The sequence below is a fragment of the Apodemus sylvaticus genome, chromosome 22 (assembly GCF_947179515.1).
Source record: "Apodemus sylvaticus chromosome 22, mApoSyl1.1, whole genome shotgun sequence".
Taxonomy (NCBI): Eukaryota; Metazoa; Chordata; class Mammalia; order Rodentia; family Muridae; genus Apodemus; species Apodemus sylvaticus.
The window spans coordinates 58,312,840-58,337,635 of record NC_067493.1 but is presented as its reverse complement, the minus strand read 5'-3'; the positions used below and the strand labels follow the sequence as shown (position 1 = coordinate 58,337,635).

At 43.4% G+C, this 24,796-nt stretch overlaps 1 protein-coding gene and 1 non-coding gene across 6 annotated transcripts; one reads left to right on the top strand and one right to left on the bottom strand.

Moving 5' to 3' along the window:
- Nucleotides 1-8,297: 8,297 nt before the first annotated feature.
- LOC127673435 (U6 spliceosomal RNA) lies at nt 8,298-8,404 on the top strand. The gene has a single exon (XR_007975167.1). It is a non-coding gene; the product is annotated as a U6 spliceosomal RNA (small nuclear RNA).
- Nucleotides 8,405-14,144: 5,740 nt separating this feature from the next.
- On the bottom strand, nt 14,145-24,779 carry Hscb (HscB mitochondrial iron-sulfur cluster cochaperone). Of its 5 annotated transcripts, XM_052168287.1 has the most exons (6): nt 24,498-24,776; nt 21,612-21,708; nt 21,276-21,365; nt 19,980-20,124; nt 16,325-16,372; nt 14,145-14,460 (listed from the first exon to the last, which is right to left on the bottom strand). In XM_052168287.1, exons 1-6 carry the CDS (start codon nt 24,728-24,730, stop codon nt 14,369-14,371), a joined length of 705 nt encoding a protein of 234 aa, XP_052024247.1. In that variant the 5' UTR covers nt 24,731-24,776; the 3' UTR covers nt 14,145-14,368. The 5 variants fall into 5 exon arrangements, with proteins under 5 accessions (XP_052024247.1, XP_052024248.1, XP_052024249.1 ...); XM_052168288.1 differs by lacking the exon at nt 16,325-16,372 and having other exon boundaries at nt 24,498-24,779; XM_052168289.1 differs by lacking the exon at nt 19,980-20,124 and having other exon boundaries at nt 14,362-14,460; nt 24,498-24,779.
- Between the last annotated feature and the right edge of the window lie 17 nt (nt 24,780-24,796).

The window sequence follows — 24,796 nt, the reverse complement described above, 5'->3', positions numbered from 1 at the left end:
AAGGTGAAGAGATTTATATTAATTGCATTGACAAAAAAGTCTCAAAAGAAAGAAAGAAAGAAAGAAAGAGAAAGAAAGAAAGAAAGAAAGAAAGAAAGAAAGAAAGAAAGAAAGAAAGAAAGAAAGAAAGAAAGAAAGAAAACCAACAGAGACTTTGTTCTCTGGTTAAGTTTCATGAAGAGCATTTTGAACAAGAGTTACAAGCTTAGAAAAAATACATATATAAAAATAAAAAATATATATATAAAAGAAAGAAAGAGAAAAAAAAAGCCGGGCGTTGGTGCTTCACGCCTTTAATCCCAGCATTTGGGAGGCAGAGGCAGGCAGATTTCTGAGTTTGAGGTCAGCCTGGTCTACAGAGTGAGTTCCAGAACAGCCAGGACTACAAAGAGAAACCCTGTCTCGAAAAAAACAACAAAAAAGAAGGCGCCATGTTTGAGTCCTAACAAGCAGCAAGCAGCAGAACTCAGCAGCTTCAGCCAGTCAGCTCTGGCTTTAGAATCAAGAATAGAAGAGACTACTGAGACAATGTATTTTTTTTGTTTTTTTTTTTTTGTTTGTTTGTTTTTTTTTTTGGTTTTTCAAATGGTATATCATTTCTCCCGTCATACATGCCAGAAAACATATGGGACACATATAGGAACAGGACACATATGGGAACGTTCGCCCATATGCCGTTTCTGAGATTGGTCATATGTCTTAGTTAGGGTTTCACAAGGGCAACAGTAGCCCTGTCTAAGGTAGTGATGGTGATGATGGTGCAGAAAATAGTGATGGTGATTGATGGTGGTCATGGTGATGAGGGCTGCTATGGCAATGTTGCTGAGGTGATTGTGGCAGTGTTGGTGATGAGGGGTGATCGATGTCGGTCATGAGAAGAAAGTGATGAAGACGGAGATGGTGAGCAGCCTCATATATTGTACATGGGCCAAAATACCCATACTGCCAAGTATGTAAATGAACTCAAATTAGCAATGCTGGCTAAAGACTAGGCTCATGAAGTTCCCCCATGTGACCAGCCTCAAAATTAGCAATGTTGGCCTATAAGGGCATGTCCCTCTGCATGTAAGTGGTCTACAGAATGGATGTAGGGCAAATATTCCCCTACATCCTTTCCTATAACTAGAGTTGGAAATGGCATGTCAGCCAACTAGCCCTTACTCTTCTCCCCATATGAATTGGCTCACATATGGCATATGGGGTCACATAACCCACCTTCCATGTGATTGGGCTAGGAAATGACTTCTGACCTATGTCATTTGACATATGAGATACATACCTATATACTCACCAAATGATCAGATTCAGGAATGGCATGTAGGCCATCATGCCTATAATCTTCCACCAGGTGAGTGGGCATAGAAATAGAATGTGAACAAATATGCCCATATATCCCTACATATGATGTGGTGTTTCATTTTTTAAGTAGTTGTCTTTTTTTTTAAGATTTATTTATTGTATGTTAATACACTGTCTGTATCTTCAGAAACACTAGGAAAAGAGCATCAGATCCCATTACAGATGGTTGTGAGCCACCATGTGGTTGCTGGGAATTGAACTCAGGACCTCTGGAAGAGCAGTCAGTGCTCTTAACCACTGAGCCATCTCTCCAGCAGGGTTGTCCCCCCATAGACTCATGTATTTGGAGTCTTGGCCCCTAGGGAATGGCACTATTAGGAGAAGTGGCCTGGTTGGACTAGATGTGGGTTTGCTGGATGAAGTTCCTCACTGTGGGGGTCAGACTTTGAGGTCTTAGAAGCACTTAGAAGCACAGTTCACTTCCTACTGCCTGCAGATCAGGATAGATCTCCAGCTCTGTGTGATAACACCACCATTGAGATACACTCAGCTCCTTCTCCAGCACAGTGCCTGCTGGAGGATTATGTCTAGGTCTACTTGTTGTTAGGGCCAAAGCTAGGGTTAGCTTTATGACTTAGGTTATAGTTTTGACTGGATAGGGTTAGTGTCTGGCTTAGGGTTGTATTTAATGCATGTGTTTGTCACCTCTTGTCCAGTTGATCTGTCCTGGCCCCCAACTCAGTTTCTAGCTCTTTCTTTTTTAAAAAAAAAATTTATGTTATGTGAGTACATTGTAGCTGTCTTCAGACACACCAGAAGAGGGTGTCAGATCCCATTAGAGGTGGTTGTGAGCCACCAGGTGGATTCTGGGAATTGAACTCAGGACCTCTGAAAGAATGATCCATCTCTTCAACCTTCAACTGCCAGCTCTTTATTCCCTAAAAAGCCATATTCCAGTCTGAACCAATCATCCATAGGACAACACCTGATCTATGATGCAGGGAAACCTCCTTACTCTTTTCTTTGGGGAAGGAGTGTTTTTGAAGGAGTTTTTGAACACTCCTTCCCCAAAGAAAAGAAAGAAAAGAGAAGGAAATACAGGAACACACCTAGAAGCTATTTGATACACTGTGGGGTGTAGGGAAGGGACATCCCAATGTATGTTTTTTTTTTTTCAAGACAGGGTTTCATTATGTATCCCTTTGGTTGTCCTGGACTCACAGAGATCTGCCTATCTCATCCTTTCAATAGTACTAGAACATTTTTTGTTCAGGGTTGGGGCAAGGGTTAGGGTTATTACTAAGTACTAAGGTGTCTTAGTTAGGGTTTTAATTCTGTGAACAGAAACCATGACCAAGGCAACCCTTATTTTTTTTTTTTAATTTTTGGTTTTTTGGATTTAGTTTTTTCAAGACAGGGTTTCTCTGTATATCCCTGGATGTCCTAGAACTCACTCTGTAGACCAGGCTGGCCTCGAACTCAGAAATCTGCCTGCCTCTGACTCCCAGAGTGCTGGGATTACAGGTATGCGCCACCACTGCCCGGACCAAAGCAATCCTTATAAGGGTGACATTTAATTGGGGTTGTCTTACAGATTCAGAGGTTCAGTCCTTATCATCAAGGTGGGAGCACAGCAGAGTCCAAGCAGGCATGGTGCAGGAGGAGCTGAGAATTTTACATCTTCATCTCAAGGCAGCTAGCAGAATACTGAGTTCCATGCTGCCAGGATGAAGGTTTTAAAGCCCACACCCACAGTGAAACACCTACTCCAATAAGACCACAACTCCTAATAGTGCCACTTCCTGGGCCGAGCATATACAAACCATCACAGAAGGTTAGCCCTAAATTTTGCATTAAGTTTTGCATTAGTTTCAGTGTTTGGTTTAGGCTACAGTCACTGTTATTTTTAGGGCTTGACTGGTGTTAGGGTAATGTCAGGATCATGGCTAGGTCTAGGGTTAAGATGAGTGTTAGGTTCAGGTTTACGGTTAGGGATAAGGTTATCTCAGGAGTTGAGACTAGGCCTAGGGTTAGATCTTGGGTTATGATTAGGATAGGATTAGAATTATGGCAAGGATAGGTTTAAAGTTATGTATAGGGTTAGGACTAAGGTTATACTTAGCATTACAGTAAGGATACAGTTCAATTTTGATCTTCAGCAAGGGCTAGGTGAAGTGGAAACTTCCAGTTTCTTTGGAAAATTGTTTACATCAAATGATGTTTTGCTGGGGCATACAGGTAAAAGGTGTAGAGGCAAGAAGGTGAAAGGCTGTTTTCCTGAAGCAGACACAGGTGAAAGAATGCTTGATGAGGGAATACAAATATGATCCCACTGACAGCGGGTGATGAGCACTGAGCCTTAGTTTGGATTGCTCTGCCTCTCTATTCTTCCCTAACAACACGCATGTATTGGTTCAACTTACATCACATTGTTAAGCTCAACTTGTGGTAATACAGCCTTGAGAGAAACTCATCCAAGAACTGCTCTAGAGATTCCTGAGACACCCTGCTACTTCTGCTGCCTCACCTCAGGCCAGTTGCCAAGCCTGGTGGTTTCTTCGGGATTGCTGGTTCATGCCTGATGTCTGCTTACTAAAAGTACTGGACTATAGTTGCCATTTTGTGCCTGGTGTCTGCTTGCCTAGAGGACTGGTCTGCAGCTGTTGAGTCGTATTTGGTTCAGGACTGAACTGCTACCAAAGAAGATTAAGTTTGCCCACAAAGAACTACGGCTGAACAGGTCCACTTCCCCCACAGCCTAATAATTTTCTCTTCCACTACCTCTGCTGGGTGGTGGGCTTGAGAAAGGTTGAATCCTTATTAAAAGTAAGTTGCAAAAAATTTATGCCTATAGCTAGGATTAGCTATTACTACTGTTAGTGTTATGGTTAGCCTAATTTTTAGTGTTTGTATAAGGTTAGGACTGGACCTAGGTTTATGTTTATCACTAAGATTATTGTTAGAACTGTATGATTAGGTTAGGATAATATATTTTTTTCTTTTTTTTGGATTTTTTTTTTTGGGGGGGGGATTTGGTTTTTTCAAGACAGGGTTTCTCTGTATAGCCCTGGCTGTCCTGGAACTCATTTTGTAGACCAGGCTGGTCTCGAACTCAGAAATCCACTGAGTTCTGAGTTCTGGCCTCTGCCTCCCAGAGTTCTGGGATTACAGGCTGCTGCCGCAGCCCCCACCGCCGCCACCGCCGCTGCCGCCCAGCAATATATTTTTTTCAATACAGGGTTTCTCTGTGTAGCCATGGCTGTCCTGGAACTGTAGACCAGGCTGGCCTAGAACTCAGAGATCTGCTTGCCTCCTGAGTACTGGGATTAAAGGTATTCACCACCACTTCCTAGCAGGCTAGGGCAATAGTTGTTTTTTATTGTTTTGTTTTTGTTTTTGTTTCTGTTTTTTTTTTGTTTTTGTTTTTGTTTTTTTTGGATTTTGGTTTTCTCGAGACAGGGTTTCTCTGTATAGCCCTGGCTGTCCTGGAACTCACTCTGTAGACCAGGCTGGCCTGGAATTTAGAAATCCACCTGCCTCTACCTCCCAAATACTGGGATTAAAAGCGTGTGCCACCACTGCCTGGCTAGGGCAATTGTTAATGTTAGGTTTAAGATTAGGGTAGGCTTAGGTTAGAAGGCTAGAACATGGCTTAGTGTCTTAGTTAGGGTTTTATTGCTTTGAAGAAACACCATGACTACCGGGCAGTGGTGGCGCATGCCTTTAATCCCAGCACTTGGGAGGCAGAGGCAGGTGGATTTCTGAGTTCGAGGCCAGCCTGGTCTACAGAGTGAGTTCCAGGACAGCCAGGGCTATACAGAGAAACCCTGCCTCGAAAAACCAAAAAAAAAAAAAAAAAAAAAAAAAAAAAAAAGAAACACCATGACTATAGAAACTCTTATAAAACAAAACATTTATTGGGGCTGGTTTACAGTTTCAGAAGTTTTTTAGTCCATTATCATCATGTCAAGAACTGTGGCAGTATGCAGGGAGACGTGGTACTTGTGGAATTAAGAGTTCTACATCTTTTTTAAAAAATATTTATTTATTTTATTTATGTTTTTATGTATATGAGTACACTGTAGCTGTACTTGGTTGTGAGCCATCATATTGTTGTTGGGAATTTGAATTCAGGACCTCTGCTTGCTCCAGTCAGCCCTGCTTAGTTTATAATAAATAATATATTAAATATTAATAAATAATATAATAAACAATAGTATATAATAAATAAATTTATTTATTTATAATCTAAGTACACTGTAGCTGTCTTCAGATACTCCGGAAGAGGGCATCAGATTTAATTATGGATGGTTGTGAGCCACCATGTGGTTGCTGGGATTTGAACTCAGGACCTTCAGAAGAGCAGTCAGTGCTCTTAACTGCTGAACCATCTCTCCAGTCCAAGAGTTCTACATCTTGATCCCCAAGGAGCAAAAGGAGACTCTGTGCCACACTAGGTGTAGCTTGAGCATAAGAGATCTCAAAGCCCACCTCCATAGTGATACACTTCCTTCATCAAGGTCACACCTAATCCAACGAGGCCACACCTCCTAATAATGCCACTCCCTATGGGCCAAGCATTAAAACTCAGGAGTCTTTGAAGGCCAAACTTTCGAAACACCAGAGTTAATGTTACCTTAAGGTTAGTAGTGCTTGGTTAATGGTTAGGGCTGGGACAATCTTTAGTGGTTTGCCTAGGATTATAGTTAGAATTAGGTTTAGGTCTAGGATTAGTTTTAGGATTAGAGCTAGACTTGTGATTCTAGATATGGTTAGTGTTAGGTTTATTGCTAGATATGGTAGTGTTAGGGCTCAGATAGTTACATCACAGACTTACATTTTGGGTTAATGAAAGGATTAGCCTTTGTGTTATGGCTAGGGGAATGGTTATAACTGGAGCAAGGGTTATAATTAGGGTTTGTACTTATACTAGGTCTAGTGTTTGTGTTAGGATTAGGGTTAGAATTATGTTGGTTAGATTTATGGTTATTCTATGATTTAGGTTAGGTCAATGTTGAGGGTCAGCATTAGGGCTAGGGGTTAGTTCAGGTCTACACTTAAAACTAGTTTTAGATTCAGGACTAGGTTTATTTTCTGGTCTTGGGATAGGGTTATGGTTAGGACTAGGGTCAGAGTTTGTCTTAGTTAGAAGACATTGCTGTGCAAAGGCACCATGACCAAGGCAACTTTTATAATAATAAACTGGCTTACAGTTTCAGAGATTCAGTCCCTTATCATCATGGCAGGAAGCATCCATGGGAGTATCTGGGCAGACATAGTGCTGGACAATGAGCTGAGAGTTCTACATCTGGATCCCAAGGCAGGCATAAGGAGACTGTCTTCTGCAGAGGATGTCATTCCACACTGGATGGAGCCTGAGCATAGAAGGAGACCTCTAAAGCCCACTCCCACAGTGACACATTTCCTCCAACAAGGCCACACCTCCAATAAAGCCACACCTCCTAATAGAAGCATGTCCCATGGGTCAAACCTATTCAAACCACAGCAGGGTTTACAGTTAAGGTTAGGTTTTATACTATGGCTTGCTCCTGTTAGCTTTAGATTTAGGGAGATGGTACAGAGATGGGACAAGTTTTCATTTCCATCTAGGGTCAGGCTTAGGATCTGTGCTGCAGGTTCAGAACTAGGTTTTTGGATATTGTTAAGTCTAGAGATAGATAAGGGTTATAGTTATACATTTAATTATTTTAGACTAAGTACTAGAGTTAGACTGGGGGCTAGAGATAGGAATAAAGTGAAATGGTTTTCATAGAATAATTTAAGAAGCCAGCCATGTTTCCTTATGGCTTCTCTTTTCCTTCTTTCTTTCTTTTTTTTAACGATTTATTTATTTATTTATTTATTTATTTATTTATTTATTTATGAGTACACCATTGCTCTCGTCAGACACACCAGAAGAGGGCACCAGAGTCCATTACCGATGGTTGTGAGCCACCATGTGGTTGCTGGGAATTGAACTCAGGACCTCTGGAGGAGCAGTCAGTGAGTGCTCTTAACCACTGAGCCATCTCTCTAGCTCCTTATGGCTTTTTTTTTTTTTTTTTTTTTTTTTGGTTTTTTTTGAGACAGGGTTTCTCTGTGTAACCCTTGCTGTCCTGGAACTCAGTCTGTAGACCAGGCTGGCCTCAAACTCAGAAATCTGTCTGCCTCTGCCTCCCCAATGCTGGGATTACAGGGGTGCGCCACCACACCCAGCTTCCCTTATGGCTTCTTGAGAGACATGTGAGGTGTTTTCTGAACACATCTCTAACTGTGACTGTGTTTTGAGTAGTGTGTCCTGATACATCCCCATGAATTGTTCACTACTGGTTTATATGATTACCTCATGAAGCAACAGCCCATAAGCCTTAGACTGAATTCTAAATTCATTAGTTGCTACTTGATAAATAATGCAGGTGGGGTGGTGGTGGTGGTGGTACACGGGCTATACAGAGAAACCCAGTCTTGAAAGATAAAACAAAACAAAATAAAAAAGATAACTAATGTAGAGAAAGGTTGATCAGCTTGTCCAAACAGTTTCTGATAGGAAACTCTTTTTTTTTAATTTTAAAACTTATTTATTTTATGTACATGAGTACGCTATAGCTGTCTTCAGACACATTGAAAGAGGGCATCTGCAGATGGTTGTGAACTACTATGTATGTGGTTGCTGGGAATTGAACTCAGGACCTCTGGAAAAGCAGTTAGTGAGTGCCCTTAACCACAGAGCCATCTCTCCAGCACAGATAGAAAACTTTTTTTTTTAAAGATTTATTTACTTATTTATGTATATGAGTACTTTGTTGCTGTCTTTAGGCACACCAAAAGTAGGCAACAGATCCTATTACAGATGGTTGCGGGCCACCATAACTGCTGAGCCATCTCTCCAGCCCTGATAGGCTCTATAGGGATAAGTCTATCCTATAGATAGGTTCTATAGGGATAAGTCGTCATGAAGTAAATCAGAAGCATATTCTTTCCTTTGAAAATGTACATCAGTGCTCGCTTCGGCAGCACATATACTAAAATTGGAACGATACAGAGAAGATTAGCATGGCCCCTGCGCAAGGATGACAAGCAAATTCGTGAAGCATTCCATATTTTTATAAAAAAAAAAGAAAATGTACACCAGAGGTATCTCTAAGAGTGACTGTGTTATAAGTCACTACCCCATCTGTGTTATAAGACTCCTACCCCATCACCATGTATGTTCACTACAGAAGAAGAGGTCTATGGGACCAAATCAGTAAGTTACATTAAGTCTTACAAGTTACATTAAATTAACAAGAAAATAGGGGGTTAGAGAGATGGCTCAACTCCTGCCTCACATCCTAGGTGCTAGGATTTTTTTTTTCTTTTTGAGACAGGTTTCTCTGTGTAGCCCTGGCTGTCCAGGAATTCACTCTATAGACCAGGCTAGCCTTGAACTCAGAAATCTGCCTGCCTTTGCCTCCCAAGTGCTGGGATTAAAGGCATGCGCCACCACTGCCTGCCATTATATTGTGGTTTTAACATGAGGACTTTGTGGTTTAACAGCAATGTATCTGTGTGTCATGTTGACAAGGGGTCAACTGGGCTGGTCAGCTTTTCTGTCAAGGTCACAAACTGGGAAAAGGAAACTTCTTTTTTTTTTCAAAAACCTTTTTTTAAAAATTAATTTATTTATTATATGTAAGTATATTGTAGCTGTCTTCAGACACTCCAGAAGAGGGAGTCAGATCCTATTACAGATAGTTGTGGTTGCTGGGAACTAAACTCAGAACCTCTGGAAGAGCAGTCAGTGCTCTTAACCTCTGAGACGTCTCTCCAGCCACAAAAGGGAACTTCAGTTGAGGAATTTCTCCTATGAGATTGGTCGGTAGGCAAACCTGTGTCTGTGGGGCCATTATTGTTCTTCTCTCCCCTCGAGATAGGGTTTCTCTATGTAGCCCTGGCTGTCCTGGAACTCACTCTGTAGACCAGGCTGGCCTCAAACTCAGAAATCCGCCTGCCTCTGCCTCCCGAGTGCTGGGATTAAAGGCATGGGAACCACTTCATAGAGACATTCTCTTTCTTAATGATTGGGAGGGCCTAGCCCACTGCAGACAGTGACACCTCTAGACAAGAGAGCCTTGGCTGTGTAAGAAAGGAGGCTTTTCTTCAGCTCATGTCAGGTTCCTGATCAGACTTTCTGCAGTGACAGTCTGCCATGTGGAAGGGAAGAATGAACCCTTTCATTCCCAAATTGCATTTAGTTATGGTGTCTATCATGGCGATAAAAAGCAAGCTAGGACACTCATTGATTTCAGAAGGTAGGTTTCAGAAACGACATCTTTTAAATTTATGCCCCAAATTGGGAATGCACAGCCTCTGCAGCTAATGGAACAGGTAAAGCGAGAATTTCTTTCATGCCCCTCCAGAGTTGTCAGTGTTTATCTGATTTCTTTTTGTGGTTAGACTGGTTTGGCTCTGATCATTGTTTCAATGATCAGGAATGAGAGTTGTCTTCACAAGTATTTTAATTCCCTTTTATCTCTGTGGCTGCAGAGGCACTCCACATAATCAGCACATTTGTGTGCATTGTAATTATTTGCTTAAAGGGCTCCTGGTGTGTTCAGACAAGTATCTGACTCTTTTTTGTAAACTGTGGGGCAGGTAGAGACAGAACTGATACACCCAAATATCTTCAGGCCAAGCAGCTGCTGTGACAATCAATAAATCCTGTTAACTGTAACCCACACCCAGAACCTAAAAATTCACACTTTTAGACAGGATCAAGCTATTGCATTTGAGTTGGTTTGCTTTGGGAGAATTGGTTCAGGTATGATTCGTGGTTCAGCAGTTACATGAGGCCCAAGGAGTGAGACTGTAACAGGGTGAGGCCTCCTGGGTAGGGAATGTATGTGGGGCAATTCCCAGGATAGCAGTCTTCTACCAGGTGGTATGAAATGACAGGCCTGCTTGACAGGTAGAGTCTACCCTAGGAAGGGGAGATGTTGTGGGGACTGTTACAGGTCTGGAAGAGTCATTATGACCTCTCAGAGTAGCACATGAGTGGATGGAGCTATCAGCAAGCTGCAGTCCTAGCATATCCTTTTTCAGGAGAGAGAGAGAGGTATCCTGCTTAGTCTGAAAAGATAGCTGCCTACCCCCGAGACAGTCTTCTGCACTCATATTGCTTTATCATGGATATCTTCTGTGGACTGATCCTCAGGCTTTAATTTCCAGAGTTCTTCAGAACAGAACTTTTTTTCTTGCTGCACTTACCTTCAAGGAACCCAGACAGACCTCTTCTTCTGTTTTGCCCTTCCCTTCTCTCTCGGCTGCTCTCTCACTTTTAGACACTCCATGTTGGTCTAATTCACTCAGATCCTCCAAAGCTCTTCCTACTTCATACAGAGCCTGTTGCACCAAAGGGCTCAGCACAGCTAATAAAGATCCACGCCAGTCTTGAGGTCTCTATGGGGCCAGGTTGTTCCTGAAGTGTCCGGTGAACTGGGCATCGGACACTGCTTTCCTCATACCTAGTTCCCTCAGTGTGCCTGTCCCTCTTTTGTCCTCCAACCTAATATCCATGAGACCTCTGTTGGTGATGACCCAGTGAGTCTAATGGCTCATAAGAGCCTGATTCTCCTCGGACTGCCTTAGGCGAGGCGGTTTGAGCCTCACAGTTAGGCGTATGGTTGTATTGCTTGGGTTTCTTTCTCTGCTTCTGTAACAGACTGATCCCACCTGCTCCTGTATCCCATAGCCTCTCAGGTCAGGATGCTTATTTAAGGTCTTTCCCCCATTCCAGAAACTGTAGTATTGAATATTCTCTGGTTACCATGGTCTCTCAAACCAGACCACTGTTAAGGCTGCCAAGTCAGGTGTGGTGATGCATGTCTTTAATCCCAGAACTGAGGAGGCAGAGGAAGGCAAATCTGTGAGTTTGAGGTCACACTGGTCTACATAGAGAGTTCCAGGTAAGCCAGGGCTATAGAGAAAGACCCTGCCTCAAAACAAAAACAAAATAAAAACAAAAACCCCCTGTGCCCAGGCAGGGTTGTGGATATTGTATTTTCCTTTCTTTTGTATCTTTTGTTATTTCCAGGTCACTCTTCCTCATTGTCAACCAAATTTTCTTTTCCGTATGTATTAAAAATGTGAAGCGCACGCCTTTAATCCCAGCACTCTGGGAGGCAGAGGCAGGCGAATTTCTGAGTTCGAAGCCAGCCTGGTCTACAGAGTGAGTTCCAGGACAGCCAGGGCTATACATTTATTGAAGGCCTGTGGAAGAGGGGTGGGCAGACAGTAGCAACTCAGAAATTCCTGGCATGGGAGGATTTAGGCTTCACAGGATTCCTCAGAAGGTGTTCTATTGCATTCCTTATTGCCCTGGAGTCTGAACCTGACTTTTAAAATTAAGATGGGATTCTCTGCATAAAAGTTTTGGTGCTATTTCTTGAACTTGTATGATTAGAATGCTCTGTTTGAAATTGTAATCTTGCCTGGCAGTGGTGGCACATGCCTTTAATCCCAGCACTTGGGAGGCAGAGGCAGGCAGACTTCTGAGTTCCAGGCCAGCCTGGTCTACAGAGTAAGTTCCAGGGCTATATAGAGAAATCCTGTCTCAAAAATAAACAAATAAATACATACATACATAAAAGAAAGAAAAGAAAAAAATTGTAATCTTTTCTGTACCAGAGACAGAAAGGCCCACCTTTCTCCTCTTTTCCATGACTAGAAGTGAGTCAAGAACTTAGTCTAAGTTCCCAAAGATCCAGGAAGCAGCGGAGATGCTCTGAGCATGCAAACTGACAAGTCAGCTCTCTAGTGTGAAACACAAGTACCCAGCAAGAAGCAAACCAGACTTTCTCAAGTTGTTAACTGGTTAGAACTTCCATGATTTTGGAAGGTTACATATCCAGAGCCTGCACTTTCTTTAGTTCCCTAACACTCATTCCTCGCCCACCAGTGTCAGACTTAATGTTCTGTCACTAGCACAGAAAAACCTTTTGGAATGTATTAACTTATCAAAACTGGGGTTTCAACCAGCCAAAGTGCTAAGAGGGCCATCAGACAGCACCTGAGGCCTTCCTCTGCTTTGCTGTAACTCCCTATTAATGTTTCTGAGACCAATGTGGAAAAAGAGCTTTGATTTATGACTTTGTTCCGTCACCATAAAAACTTCATGAAGCTGCTACCTCTTTGGAACATGGAATCTGGATCTGTGTTCCTAGGCCGTGCTCATTCATATCTGGCTCCAGGATTAACTCCCTCTAACCCACTTTGAAATGAGTTATGTTTCTGAGGTAAGGACCAGGCAGCATAAAACATGGGTGCAGTTACAATTCTTTCTTTTTTTTTTTTTTCCTTTTGTTTGTGATGGGATAAAATTATCTAGAGAGAGAATCCTAGGTGGCTTGGCTTGTTCCCAAACAGAATTCCCAAGGCTGCAGACACGAAGTGGGTTATACATCCTCCTGACCAGGTCACCAGAAAGAAGCTGTGGTTGTTGGGCAGAGGGGAAACCCACTGCTAGCCCTGGCCTACTTTCTGTTTCATACTCTCTTCTCCAGCCACCTGCTCATGCTATAATGGCAGAGTTCTGCAGTTAAAATAGAGCTCCTATAGCCTGTTAAGTCAAACCAAAGCTCATCCTGGGGACCCGATGAGTTTATCAATTACTTAGATTGTGGGTGACCCTAAAGCAGTACATTAAGAAGGTTAGCACCCAGCATGGACAAGGACTCACTCCCTCATGGCTGTGTGTGGTAAATACTATTTTGGGGGGTTTTACCCTACTTTGACCATACACTTCCCAGATGAAAGACGCACAGATCTTTTAAGGCATTAGAGCTGGACAGATACCAAGCCTCTATGTTTGTCTATTCCCAATATCACTTCCCATGTTACACCTGGACTGTTCTCACGGCTATGTGCCATCCACCAACCCCACAGCAACTTCTCCCCAAGCCTAGGCCCCGCCTAGCTCCGTTCTGCCCAGTTACAGGCTGTAGGCATCTTATTAACAAATTTTAGATACTTGGGGGTCAAGGTTTACACAATAAAAGCCAGTATACATGAGGATCTGCTTGGAGCAAGCAGATCTTGGGGTACAAGATTTAGCATCTGAATATAAGCAGCACCAGACCAACCTCTGCTGCTGTTAGATGGACCCCTCTTCCTTTCCTTCAGCTCTCCCCACCTACACACTCTAGCCTCTCCAGAGACCTGGAGGTCTCATGCAATTAGGACAGAACTGCATGCCATTGGCTGAGAGGAGCAGCTGGATACTAAGGAACGTCAACATAGTTAATAGCAAGTTTTTTTTTTTTTAAAGATTTATTTATTTATTTATTATATGTAAGTACACTGTAGCTGTCTTCAGACACTCCAGAAGAGGGTGTCAGATCTTGTTATGGATGGTTGTGAGCCACCATGTTGTTGCTGGGATTTGAACTCAGGACCTTCAGAAGAGCAGTCGGTGCTCTTAACCACTGAGCCATCTCTCCAGCCCACAGCTAGACTTTTGAAGATGGTGTCTATCTGGCTCAGAGGACAGATGGTACAGCATATCAGGTGGGCCTCCAATCCACCCTCTCACCCACTAGCCGAGGTTAGGTGCCTACTGTATCACTTATCTGATGAATAACTGAGCACACAAGTTCTGACAGGCACTGCACCTCTTGCCAGCTATTAGTATTTTGGCTATCACTAAACTGAAATCCCACAAGTGGTTAAAGTCTATCTATTCTCTTTGCCTTTCTCCTCACTTTCTGTGGTAAAAGGGTTCAAATCCACGGGCTTCCATATGATAGGCAAGTGCAGGATCCCTGAGCTATGCCACAGCCCCCATATCTATTTCCAATTAGCAGAAGCCAGAAAAGAAATACAACGTTTATTTTTTAAAACTTTGGGGGGGGGGTTGGGGGTGGTAGTGGTGGTGGTGGTGATGGTGGTGGCGGCAGAGGAAGGTGGATTTCTGAGTTCAAGGCCAGCCTGGTCTACAGAGTGAGTTCCAGGGAAACCCTGTCTCAAAAACAAACAAACAAACAAACACCCAAAAAAACCAAACAAAAAACAAAACCACCCTTTAAGTTGGCAACTAGAGAGGAGTCTTGCTTAGCTTGATCTTTTCTTCTATGTTTGAAAAGTATCTCATCTTTGTCAGGAGTTCCTTGGCTTTTTCAAAGTCACCTGAAATACACAAGAGATAATGAGATCAGGAAACTGGCACCCACGGTAGCCAGATCAAAGGGCCCAAAGGCCAGTGGCTTCACTTGAAGGTGAGTGTGCCCTACAGTGACGTTTGCCAAAGTCTAGATATATTCTTGGCTGCCATACCAGGGAAGTAGGAGCGAGACCTACTGGGTGAAAGCCAGGGACTGTGAAAGATCTTAGCCTCCCCCAGAAAAAACATCATTTCACTAATGTCAGTCAGGTTGAGAAATCCCAACCCAGACAAACATTGCACAGTGTTAAAGCTAAAGTCAAGGTCTTTTGAGGCCAACCCTGAGAATATTAAATATTAAAAATGATCAATAAATAAGAGGGTTGGGGAGATGTGCTCACCAGCCTAGCATGAGAGTGCTTGCTGCACACTAAAGCACACTTAGGAAGCAGAGGCAGGTGGTGCTCTGAGTTCAAGGCCTGTCTGGTCTACAGAGTGAGTTCCAGGACAACCAGAGCTACACAGTGGAACCCTGTCTTTTACTTATGTATGTATGTATGTATGTATGTATGTATGTATGTATGTATGTATTTATTTTTAAAATGTGGTTGGAGAGATAGCCTTGGCTGCTGGGAACCAAACTCTTATATTTTATGGTTGTGAGCCTAGCCTTTAACGGCTAAGCCATCTCTCTAGCCCCCCTGTATTTTTAAAAACCAACCAGACAAACAAAAAAGATAAAATGGTATATAGAAATTTTAGAGAACCTACCAATAAGTTTGCTTAGGTAGTAGAGAATATAAGTTTTGTTTTGTTGTTTTTTTTTTTTTTTTTCGAGACAGGGTTTCTCTGTATAGCTCTGGCTGTCCTGGAACTCGCTCTGTAGACCAGGCTGGCCTCGAACTGGATTACAGGTGTGCGCCACTACTGCCCAGCTTAGAATATAAGTTTTACAGAAGCAAATTTTAGCTGGTCTCCCATACCAGGCCACTGTCAAGGCCCCATCTAGGCAAGTGTGGTGGCTCAAATCTTTTAAGTCTGACACTCAGGAGACAGAGGCAGGCAAATCTCTGTAAGTTGAGACCAGCCACCTGTCTCAAAAAAACAATAAACATCACCACCACCACCAAAACAACCCCCAAACCCAAACCAAGACTCCATGTGCCCTGGTTTCCCCCTTTTCTGTATCCTTCGTTGCTTCCTGGTCACTCTTCCCCATTGCTGCCACAGTTTCTTTTTTCCAATTTTTTTTTTGAATTTGGTTTCTTTTTTTTTTTTGAGACAGGGTTTCTCTGTGTAGCCCTGGCTGTCCTGGAACTCACTCTGTAGACCAGGCTGGCCTCGAACTCAGAAATCTGCCTGCCTCTGCCTCCCAGAGTGCTGGGATTACAGGCGTGCGCCACTACCGCCCGGCCACAGTTTCTTTTTGTAAAAGATAATTCATTAGAATTGAGAAGTTATTTAACATTTACCGAACAGAAGATGTTCCTATAAACTTTCTACCCCCCCAAGGGAAAGTCTCAGTGATGTGATGACTGAAAACTTGTAACTCCAGTTTCAACCAATCCAGGGCACCAGGCACACATGCAGTACATATACATACATATGGGCAAAACACTTATATACATAAGTAAAAATAATTAAATAAGAAAAAGATAAAAATAAGTCAAGTCTAAAAGGCCCAGTGGGTAAGACCTGCACTTGCTGTTGAGTTGACAATGGGGGTGGGGTGGGGGTGGGGAGGGTGAGGGGGGGTGGGGTGGTGGTGGTGGGGAGGGGGAAGCACCTCACGGTGGAAGGAGAGAGCTGATTGTTGAAGGCTGTCCTCTGATCTCCTCATGATGCCCACACACACTAAATAAATGTAATTTTAAAAAAGAGATGGAATACCTTGTTCAAAAGCTCCGTTTACACTGTCGATAAATTCTTTCTGTTTAGCTAAAAGAGAAAAATAATTATTTTGGTTTTTCTATCTAAACAAACCTACAAGACCTATAATCATCATAGACTTGTTATATGAAGATAGCACTCTGTGACCATGCTGCTCTATACACAGGAAGGACTTGGGTTTCTTTCTGTAGTGCTGAGGACTGCACCAAGGCCCCAGGCATACTGTGCAGTCTCTACTACTGAGCTGCACTCTCAGTCCTTGCATCACTTTGACACAGGGCTTTATTATGTTGGCCAGGCTGGTCTTGAACTCACTATTCTCCTGCCTCTCTCCACTGGTGGTATCCTAGGCAGGTGCCATCATGCCTGTCTAGCAAGCTATTGTTAAATGCAGCACTGACAGGCCCTGTGTACATTTTCACCAATGGAAGGTCTGTGAGGAGGAGGAGGATGAAGGAAAATAGCCATAGTTTAGATAAATCTCCCTCAAAGATCCTGATGTTGAAAGCTGGGCTGGTGACCTGTGTTGCCAAAAATTGTGGGGGAGCCTAGTGGGAGGAGCTTAGGACATTAGAGGCGGGTCCTGGAGAGGAATCCTGAGACCCAGGCTCTGTTGTTTCTCTCCTGCCACATCCCCAGGAGGAACCAGGACAACCATGGACTGAACCCCTAAAACCGTGAGTCAAGAAAAAGCTTCTCTCTTGATTTCCAGTACTTTGTTGCCTCGAGGGAAAGAGAATCAACACAGGCGATAAGCGTGAGCTTTGCCTTTCTCTACTGAGCAGGCTTCCTTCCATATGTTAACATTCTATAATCATGGCATTTATTACCATTCATTACAAAGTGTTTAAGAAACCACTTGCAACTTATATAGCAAACCTGGAAAATGAAAAAATTTCCACTGCATCACATGGTAGAAGAGAAAGCGCCAAGAGCAATACAGGTCTGGCCACCTCACTTCCCTATGGTTGCTCATTACAAAATGAGTGCTTCACACATACGCAAAGATGATGGTTACAAAGACATAACTAACTTTACTGCTTACTTTTCTCTTCGAACATTTATAATCAGGGTAAAGATCACACTTGTGCTGGCTAGTTTTATGTCAACTTGATATAAGTTAGAGTCATCTGAGAGAAGGAATTCTCCACTGGGCTATAAGTAAGCCTGTAGGGCATTTTCTTTAATTCCTTTCTTTCTTTCTTTCTTTTTTTTTAAGGAATGCTTTATTTTTATTTATGTGTATTGGTGCCTTTCCTGCATGTATGTATGTATGTATGTATGTATGTATGTCTGTCTGTCCGTTTGAGGGTGTCAGATCCCTGGAGCCAGAGCTACAGATGGTTGTGAACTGCCATGTGGGTGCTGGGAATTGAACCAAATGTTAAGCCATCTTTTCAGCCCCAGAGTATTTTCTTAATTAGTGATTGATGGGTGAGGAAACAGTCCATTGTGGGTGGCATCCCTAGGCAGGTGGGTCTAGGCAGAAATCTCCAAGCTGAGTACGCCAGGAAGCAGCATTCCCACATGGCTCCTGCTCTGACATCCCCCAGTGATGGACTGTTACTGGGAAACCTGAGTGTAAATATTTATTTCAATAAACTGTCTCCCCTCTAAGTTGCTTTTGATCATGGTGTTTTATCTCAGCAATAGAAACCATAAGTATGATATCCCTCAGCACTGTGAGAGGGTCTCATTTAATTAAGTAAGGTCATTATGTGCAAAGACAGGTATCTAAGGAAAGGGCTTTTGCTTGAAAAACAACAGGACAGAGCAGTACACCTGCAACTGCAGCACTGAGGCAGGCAGGGGAATCGGTTTAAAGTCATCCTTAGTTCAAATAGTGAGTTTAAGTACAATCTAGGATATATAAGACTATCTAGGACAAGTACAAACAACAAACCCCAGTAAAACAGAGGGTGGGTATGCTCAGTGGCTGAGTACTTACCCAAAAGATCTAACTAAGTCCCTGGTTTAGATCCCTAACACAAGAAAAATATTCAAGACTGTGACATAAAAATCCAACCTGGCTGGGGGGTGTGATGGTCCACACCTTTAATCCCAACACCCAGGAAGCAGAGGCAGGCGGATATTTGAGTTTGAAGCCAGCCAAGTCTACAGAGCGAGTTCCAGGACAGTCAGGGCCACACGGAAAGACCCTGTCTTAGAAAAAAACAAAACAAAACAAAACAAAACAAAAATGCAACCTGCGTTTTGGCCTGCTGTTCTGCTCTATAATTTGTGTATGTGTGTGTGTGTGTGTGTGTAGGTACACATGTGCCTGTGTGTGTTGTCAAGGCCAGAAGTTCCTCAGGCACCACCCACCTTTTATTTTTATTTTTAAAATAACATTAATTACTTAGAGTAAGAAAGTATGTGTTTGTGTGTGGGGGTAGGTGTGTGGAAGTCAGAGACAACGTGTGGAATTGTGGGGACTGAACTCAAGTCCTCCTGGCTATGCACCAAGCACACTTGTACACAGACACCTTGTGACCCCAGGCCTTGCGCTGTAGGTAATTTGTGTGTCAACCTCCACATTTGGGCCAACTCTGTGAAATAACCAGACCTATGCCCTGCGGGTTTTCTACAGAACCTTGACTGATACACTGTGGAATAAAAGGAAACTGAAAAGGGTCAGAAGGTCAGGGCTCCAGTGCTTGCTCTACTGCAGATTTATGTGATTTTTTTTTTTACCAACTTCTACCAACTTGGGGGCTCATTTTCCTCCCTAGAGATAATGACAGCATCTAAATAGTACTCCAGATAGAAGTAACTGTTTTTGTTTTTGTGTGTGCCTGTGTTTTTTGTTTTTTTTGAGACAGGGTTTCTCTGTATAGCCCTGTCTGTCCTGGAACTCACAATGTAGACCAGGCTGATCTCAAACTCAGAGATCCTCCTGCCTCTGCCTCCCAAGTACTGGGATTAAAGGTATGCACCACCACTACGCGGCAGAAGCAAATGTTGCAATACTCAGAGTATGATTATACTCTTGGTTAAGTCTACCTTCCAAAGTCAGTTCTTACATGACAATGAGGGCCAACAAGTGTCTTTCTTTCTAAGATTTATTCATTTAATATATGTAAGTATACTGTTGCTGTCTTCAGACGCTCCAGAAGAAGAGCTTCAGATCTCATTACGGATGGTTGTGAGCCACCATGTGGTTGCTGGGATTTGAACTCTGGACCTTTGGAAGAGCAGTCAGTGCTCTTAACTTCTGAGCCATCTCTCTAGCCCCCTCCTTTCTTTTTTGAAAAGACTTTTCTTCCCCCCCCCCCCCCCCAGACAGGGTTTCTCTGGTAGCCCTGGCTGTCCTGGAACTCACTCTGTAGACCAGGTTGGCCTTGAACTCAGAAATCCATCTGCCTCTGCCTCCCAGAGTACTGGGATCACTTATTTTATGTATGTGAGTACATTGTCATTCTGTTCAGACACACCAGAAGAGAGCATTGGATCCTATTAAAGATGGTTGTGAGTCACCTTGTGGTTGTTGGGATTTGAACTCAGAACCTCTGGAAGAGCAGCCAGTGCTCTTAACCACTGAGCCATCTCTCCAGCCCTCCTCCCCCGACGAGTGTTTTCCTTCTCATTTTCCCTCTAAGGTGGCAATGCCCTCCTTGGGGAAATAAAGCATATTTCTTAACATTTTATCCTTTACCTCTGACAGTAGCTTCTATCTCTTCCATGGCAGCCTCACTTTGGGTGTCTGCGAGTCTTTCATTGATTTCCATGATTTCCACAAGGAACTGACTGTCTATTCTAGGATCTGTCCCTTCAGAAATTTCTATTCCTTGGAGCTTTAGCTATTGGGGAGGAGAACAAGGAAAAGGAGTTTGGTTAGGAAACACTCAGCGTTATGTAAATTCTGCTCACTCCTTCAGATTACACTGGCAGTCATGGGGGAAACCTTGAGTATCAGGTGAGATGGACCCAGTACATGCTAAATAAGCACTGTGCCACAGATTCACATGTTGAGCCTGGGATACTTGAGCTGACCTAGTAATAGTAGATACTGGTACAGGACCTCACTCTGCTGCCTGCAGCTGGGCCCTGGATAGTCACAAATGAATGTTTATAAACTTTCTTCTCAGTTCTAAAATCATCTAGATGTTCTTGAAAAAAGGGTACTCCCACGTACTCTTATCATCAGATTTACTGAAAACACTTAAAGCATCCAAATCAGGGGGGGACTTTAGGATATGCAAAAGGATCCAGGTCTGCAGGTAAGCTGCATCCCAAGTTACCCAGGAAGCCAAGGCAGGAAGATCACATGTAATGATCAAGCATGGGCCACAGCTTAGTTCAGAGTGCTTCCTTAGCATGAAGCACTAGGTTCAATAACCAGTACTCAAGGAAAAAAAAATTAGAGCTGGATGTGGCGTGGTGAAGCAAGAGAACTTGGAGCTAGCCTGGGCTACAACCAGTGAGGTTTTCTTTTCTTTTTTTTTTTTTTCTTTTGTTTTTTCGAGATAGGGTTTCTCTGTATAGCCCAGGCTGTTTTTTTTCTTTTTTTTTTTTTTTTTTTTTTTTTTTTTTTTTTTTAAGATTTATTATATGTAACTACACTGCAGTTGTCTTCAGACACTCCAGAAGAGGGCATTAGATCTTACTATGGATGGTTGTGAGTCACCATGTGGTTGCTGGGATTTGAACGTAGGACCTTTGGAAGAGCAGTCAGTGCTCTTAACCTCTGAGCCATCTCCCCCCCAACCCCGGTTTTTTTTGTTTTCTTTCAAAGGAAACACAAATAAGCAAGATGGATTTACAAGGAACACTAAGAAAATTATACTTGTATAAAAACTTTTTCTTTCTTTTCTCTCCTGTAGTATTTTTCTTTTTTTCTTTCTTTCTTTTCTTTTTTTTTTTTTTTTGAGGTAACTATCCTTAGCTTCCTGGACCAGGCCAGGTCTCATACAGAGGAGTCCCAGACAGATGGGTTGGGAAATCACCTTACAAGATATAGTCCTCTGGTCAGGGGAGCCTGAAGAGTCTTATAGGCATCATTCACCAGGGTGGAATGCTTCTCGGAGAAGTTTTTTTCAGCCTGTTCACAGAAGTAAAAACAGTTCCATTATCACAAGAGCAGCCAGGCGAGCTGGTGTGCTTTCCGTTATCTGGGAAGCCAGATAAAAGCTGGGAGGAAATGTTGTCTCTGGGGCCTGGCTGTCTAGGGGCAGGCTGCCACAGGGTGGAGCTAGTTGCCCAACTCTTTCCCAGAGCAACAGAGCCACCCACCCAGTTGTGCACATACAGGGGGAATATTGGGGAGGGGAGAGTGTTCAGTAAATACCTGAGACTTTTGGCTGAAGAAATCTGGGTGAACAAGACGCTGCAGTTGCTGGTACCTGTGCTGAAGTTTCGTGACGTCAACCCTGAAGGATCGGTTGCTGGAAGGAAACCAGATATTATTCATACAACAAAATAGTAGCTATAGCTATTTAGTAGGGTCTGGTTCTGCTTTGGGGGAGGGTGCAATAAACACATAAACAAAGGTTATTATTTTCAAGATGTAGTAGCTGTAATGATGGAAAACAGAACAGGTTCGTAAAGAGTTGGTATAGGTATGACATTAGAGAGGAGACACAGATGAACAAAGATCAGAAAGGGACGTGAGTGGAGATGCACTGAACTGACCTGACTGGAAGGTGGATCGCTTGACACATTAAGGGATAAGGTTACTGTAATGCAGTGTAAGCTCTCAGTGACTGAGGGTCTCTGGCTTGTTGGGCAAGAATTTTAGCAGCAAGCCACTCTCTTCCCTCCTCCCCACTACCAGACCTCTTTTTACTTTTTGGGACAGACTTTCTTAACTGAGGTACCCAAGCTGACTTTGAAGTCATTCTATGCACAGCCCAGGCATGCCTTGATTTGCAATAAATCCACTTTAGACATCCTTATAGGAGGGATTACAGATCTGTCAGTGAGTCTAGAGCCTTGGCATTACAAAATGTGTGTGTGTGTGTGTGTGTGTGAGAGAGAGAGAGATAGAGAGATAGAGAGAGAGAATATCTTGTGGAGTCCAAACTTGCTACGTAGCCAAGTTTACCAACTTAAAAAAAAAAAATACTGGGTGTTCCTCAATTGCTTAGGGCTGAAACTTTTTTTAAAATGATTTATTATATGTAAGCACACTGTAGCTGTCTTTGGACACTCCAGAAGAGGGCATCAGATCTTGTTAGAGATGGTTGAGTCATCATGTGGTTGCTGGGATTTGAACTCAGGACCTTCGGAAGATCTGTCAGTGCTCTTAACCGCTGAGCCATCTCTCCAGCCCCACCCCCCTTTTAAAGATTATTTATTTATTATATGTAAGTATACTGTAGCTGTCTTCAGACACATCAGAAGAGGATGTCAGATCTCAGGGCTGAAATTTTTGATCCTCCCCCTTCAGCTTCCTGAGCAGTTGGAATTATAGGTAGAGACTACTACACAAGGCCATTAATACTTAGAAGCAGGTCTTTTTAAAGCATAGTACTGGGTTTCGAACACAGCTCTTTGCTAATGCAAGGACATGTATCACCATGATAAAGTGAGGATTCAACACTCCTTTCCTCTCAGGGAGTGATTCAGACTGAGCCTGTGTAGTCTGCTCCTGTGCAGCCCAGACTGTAGGATGCAAACTGAACTCTGTATCTTCTTGCTTTTGGCTGGAGGTTGGGATCGCAGGTGTGTACAACTATAGCGGGCCCTCCCCTTTTACCTTAATCTTTAGTTCAACTCTGCTCACACTCCTGTACCCGTCCAATCTCTAGGAAAAAAGGCAGGGGGAGGGGCTGGAGAAATAAATGGCTCAGCGGTTAAGAGTACTGACTGCTCTTCCAGAGATCCTGAGTTCAATTCCCAGCAATGACATGGTGGCTCAGAACCATCTGTAATGGGATCTGATGCCATTTTCTGGTGTGTCTGAAGACAGCTACTGTGTACTCAGATACATAAAACAAATAAATCTTTTTTAAAAAGGCAGGGGGAAACAGACTACACGAAACACTTCTTGGTGTCTCTCCCTCAAATCTTCAGCCTGAATTAAAACTTTTTTTTTACATTTTTAAAGATTTATTACTATATCTAATACACTATTACTATACCTAAGACACTGTAGTTGTCTTCTGACACACCAGAAGAGGGCGTCAGATCTATTACGGATGGTTGTGAGCCACCACCATGTGGCTGCTGAACTCAGGACCTCTGGAAGAGCAGTCAGTGCTCTTAACCTCTGAGCCCACTCTCCAGCCCAATTTTTGTTTTTCTTGAGACAGGCTCCCACTTCTTTTGACCCTTCTCCTTCAGCCTCCTGAATACTGGGATTCCAGACTAGGGCTACCTACCACACTTGTTTTGTTCTTGATTGCTTTTGGTTTTTGAGACCTAGTTTCATGAAGCCCAGAGTCTCATCGAACTTGCTGTATATGTACCCTCTGTACCCTCTGAGTGCTGGACTCACAGGCACACACCAACACACCTGGCTTGTTTTGTTTTTATTTTCTCCCTTAAATAAATAATTTGAGATGAGATGTCCCCTATTTGTGTGTTTGGCCTCCAACAGAGGAATCCTCCTACCGTAGTCTAGCATGCTTTTAATCTCAGCATTAGGGAAAGGGGGGTGGATGTCTTGAGTTCCAGGCCAGACAGGACTACAGGGGTGAGGCTACATTTTAAAAACACCCTCCCCCTTTTCTGTTCCCTTGAGTTTAGCTAATGGATTTCCCTTTTCCAGAAGTCCCACCCCCTCAAACCTCCCTATAACATAAACTATTCCTTTTCCGTTTGGTGTTTGTTGATACTTAAAAACAAGGCCCTTGTAACAGAGACTAGTCTTGAATTCCTCAACTTGTGACTCCCACTTTTCAAGTGCTTAGATCCCAGTGCAACTTCACTCCTGTTTAAACCCTCCTCCACCCTTATCTCCTCTCCAGTCTGTAACTTTATTTCCTCTCTCTCTTTAGTTTAGAAACTAAAATTTCATTAGGCACTATACCTATGACCTATATACTTATCCATCTTTTTAGTTGTTTTGAATCAGTCTCGGCAAGTTGCCTAAGCTGGCCTTGAACTGTGGTCCTTCTGCCTCAGACCCCCAGCTTGCTGAAAATTACAGGCCCGCAGACGCCTCCCCAAGCCTTGATCGCTAGGGTTATGAAGTCAGAGCTGCTCTCCCGTCACTACGCGCCGCCCGTACCAGTTCATGAGGCTGAAGTAGTCTCGAGTGGGGTCGGGAGGCTGCAGCGCGCGGCAGTGTGCGCAGAAGAACTCATCCCCACACCCGGCTCCCCTCGCGCGGCCACAGTTCCAGCACTGCGGCGCGATGCTCTTCCCCGCGGTGGCATTGCTGCTCAGCAGTCTCCGTCCCAGAAACCCAGCCAGCCGCACCTCCCACAAGCACAGCAGGGCCCGGGCCCTAGAACCCCACATCCGGACGGCCGCCTGCTGGCCTGGGTCGCCAGAAGGAAAGGGAAGAAACACCGGCTCGCTGCTGAT

Excerpts from the sequence above, each read along its gene's own strand:
- Hscb (XM_052168287.1), bottom strand. The coding sequence starts at position 24,730 with ATGTGGGGTTCTAGGGCCCGGGCCCTGCTGTGCTTGTGGGAGGTGCGG. Across the intron at positions 21,709-24,497 it reads TACTTCAGCCTCATGAACTG|CAACCGATCCTTCAGGGTTG; the intron begins GTACGGGCGGCG and ends GTTTCCTTCCAG. Across the intron at positions 16,373-19,979 it reads GATAGAAGCTACTGTCAGAG|CTAAACAGAAAGAATTTATC; the intron begins GTAAAGGATAAA and ends TTTCTCTTTTAG.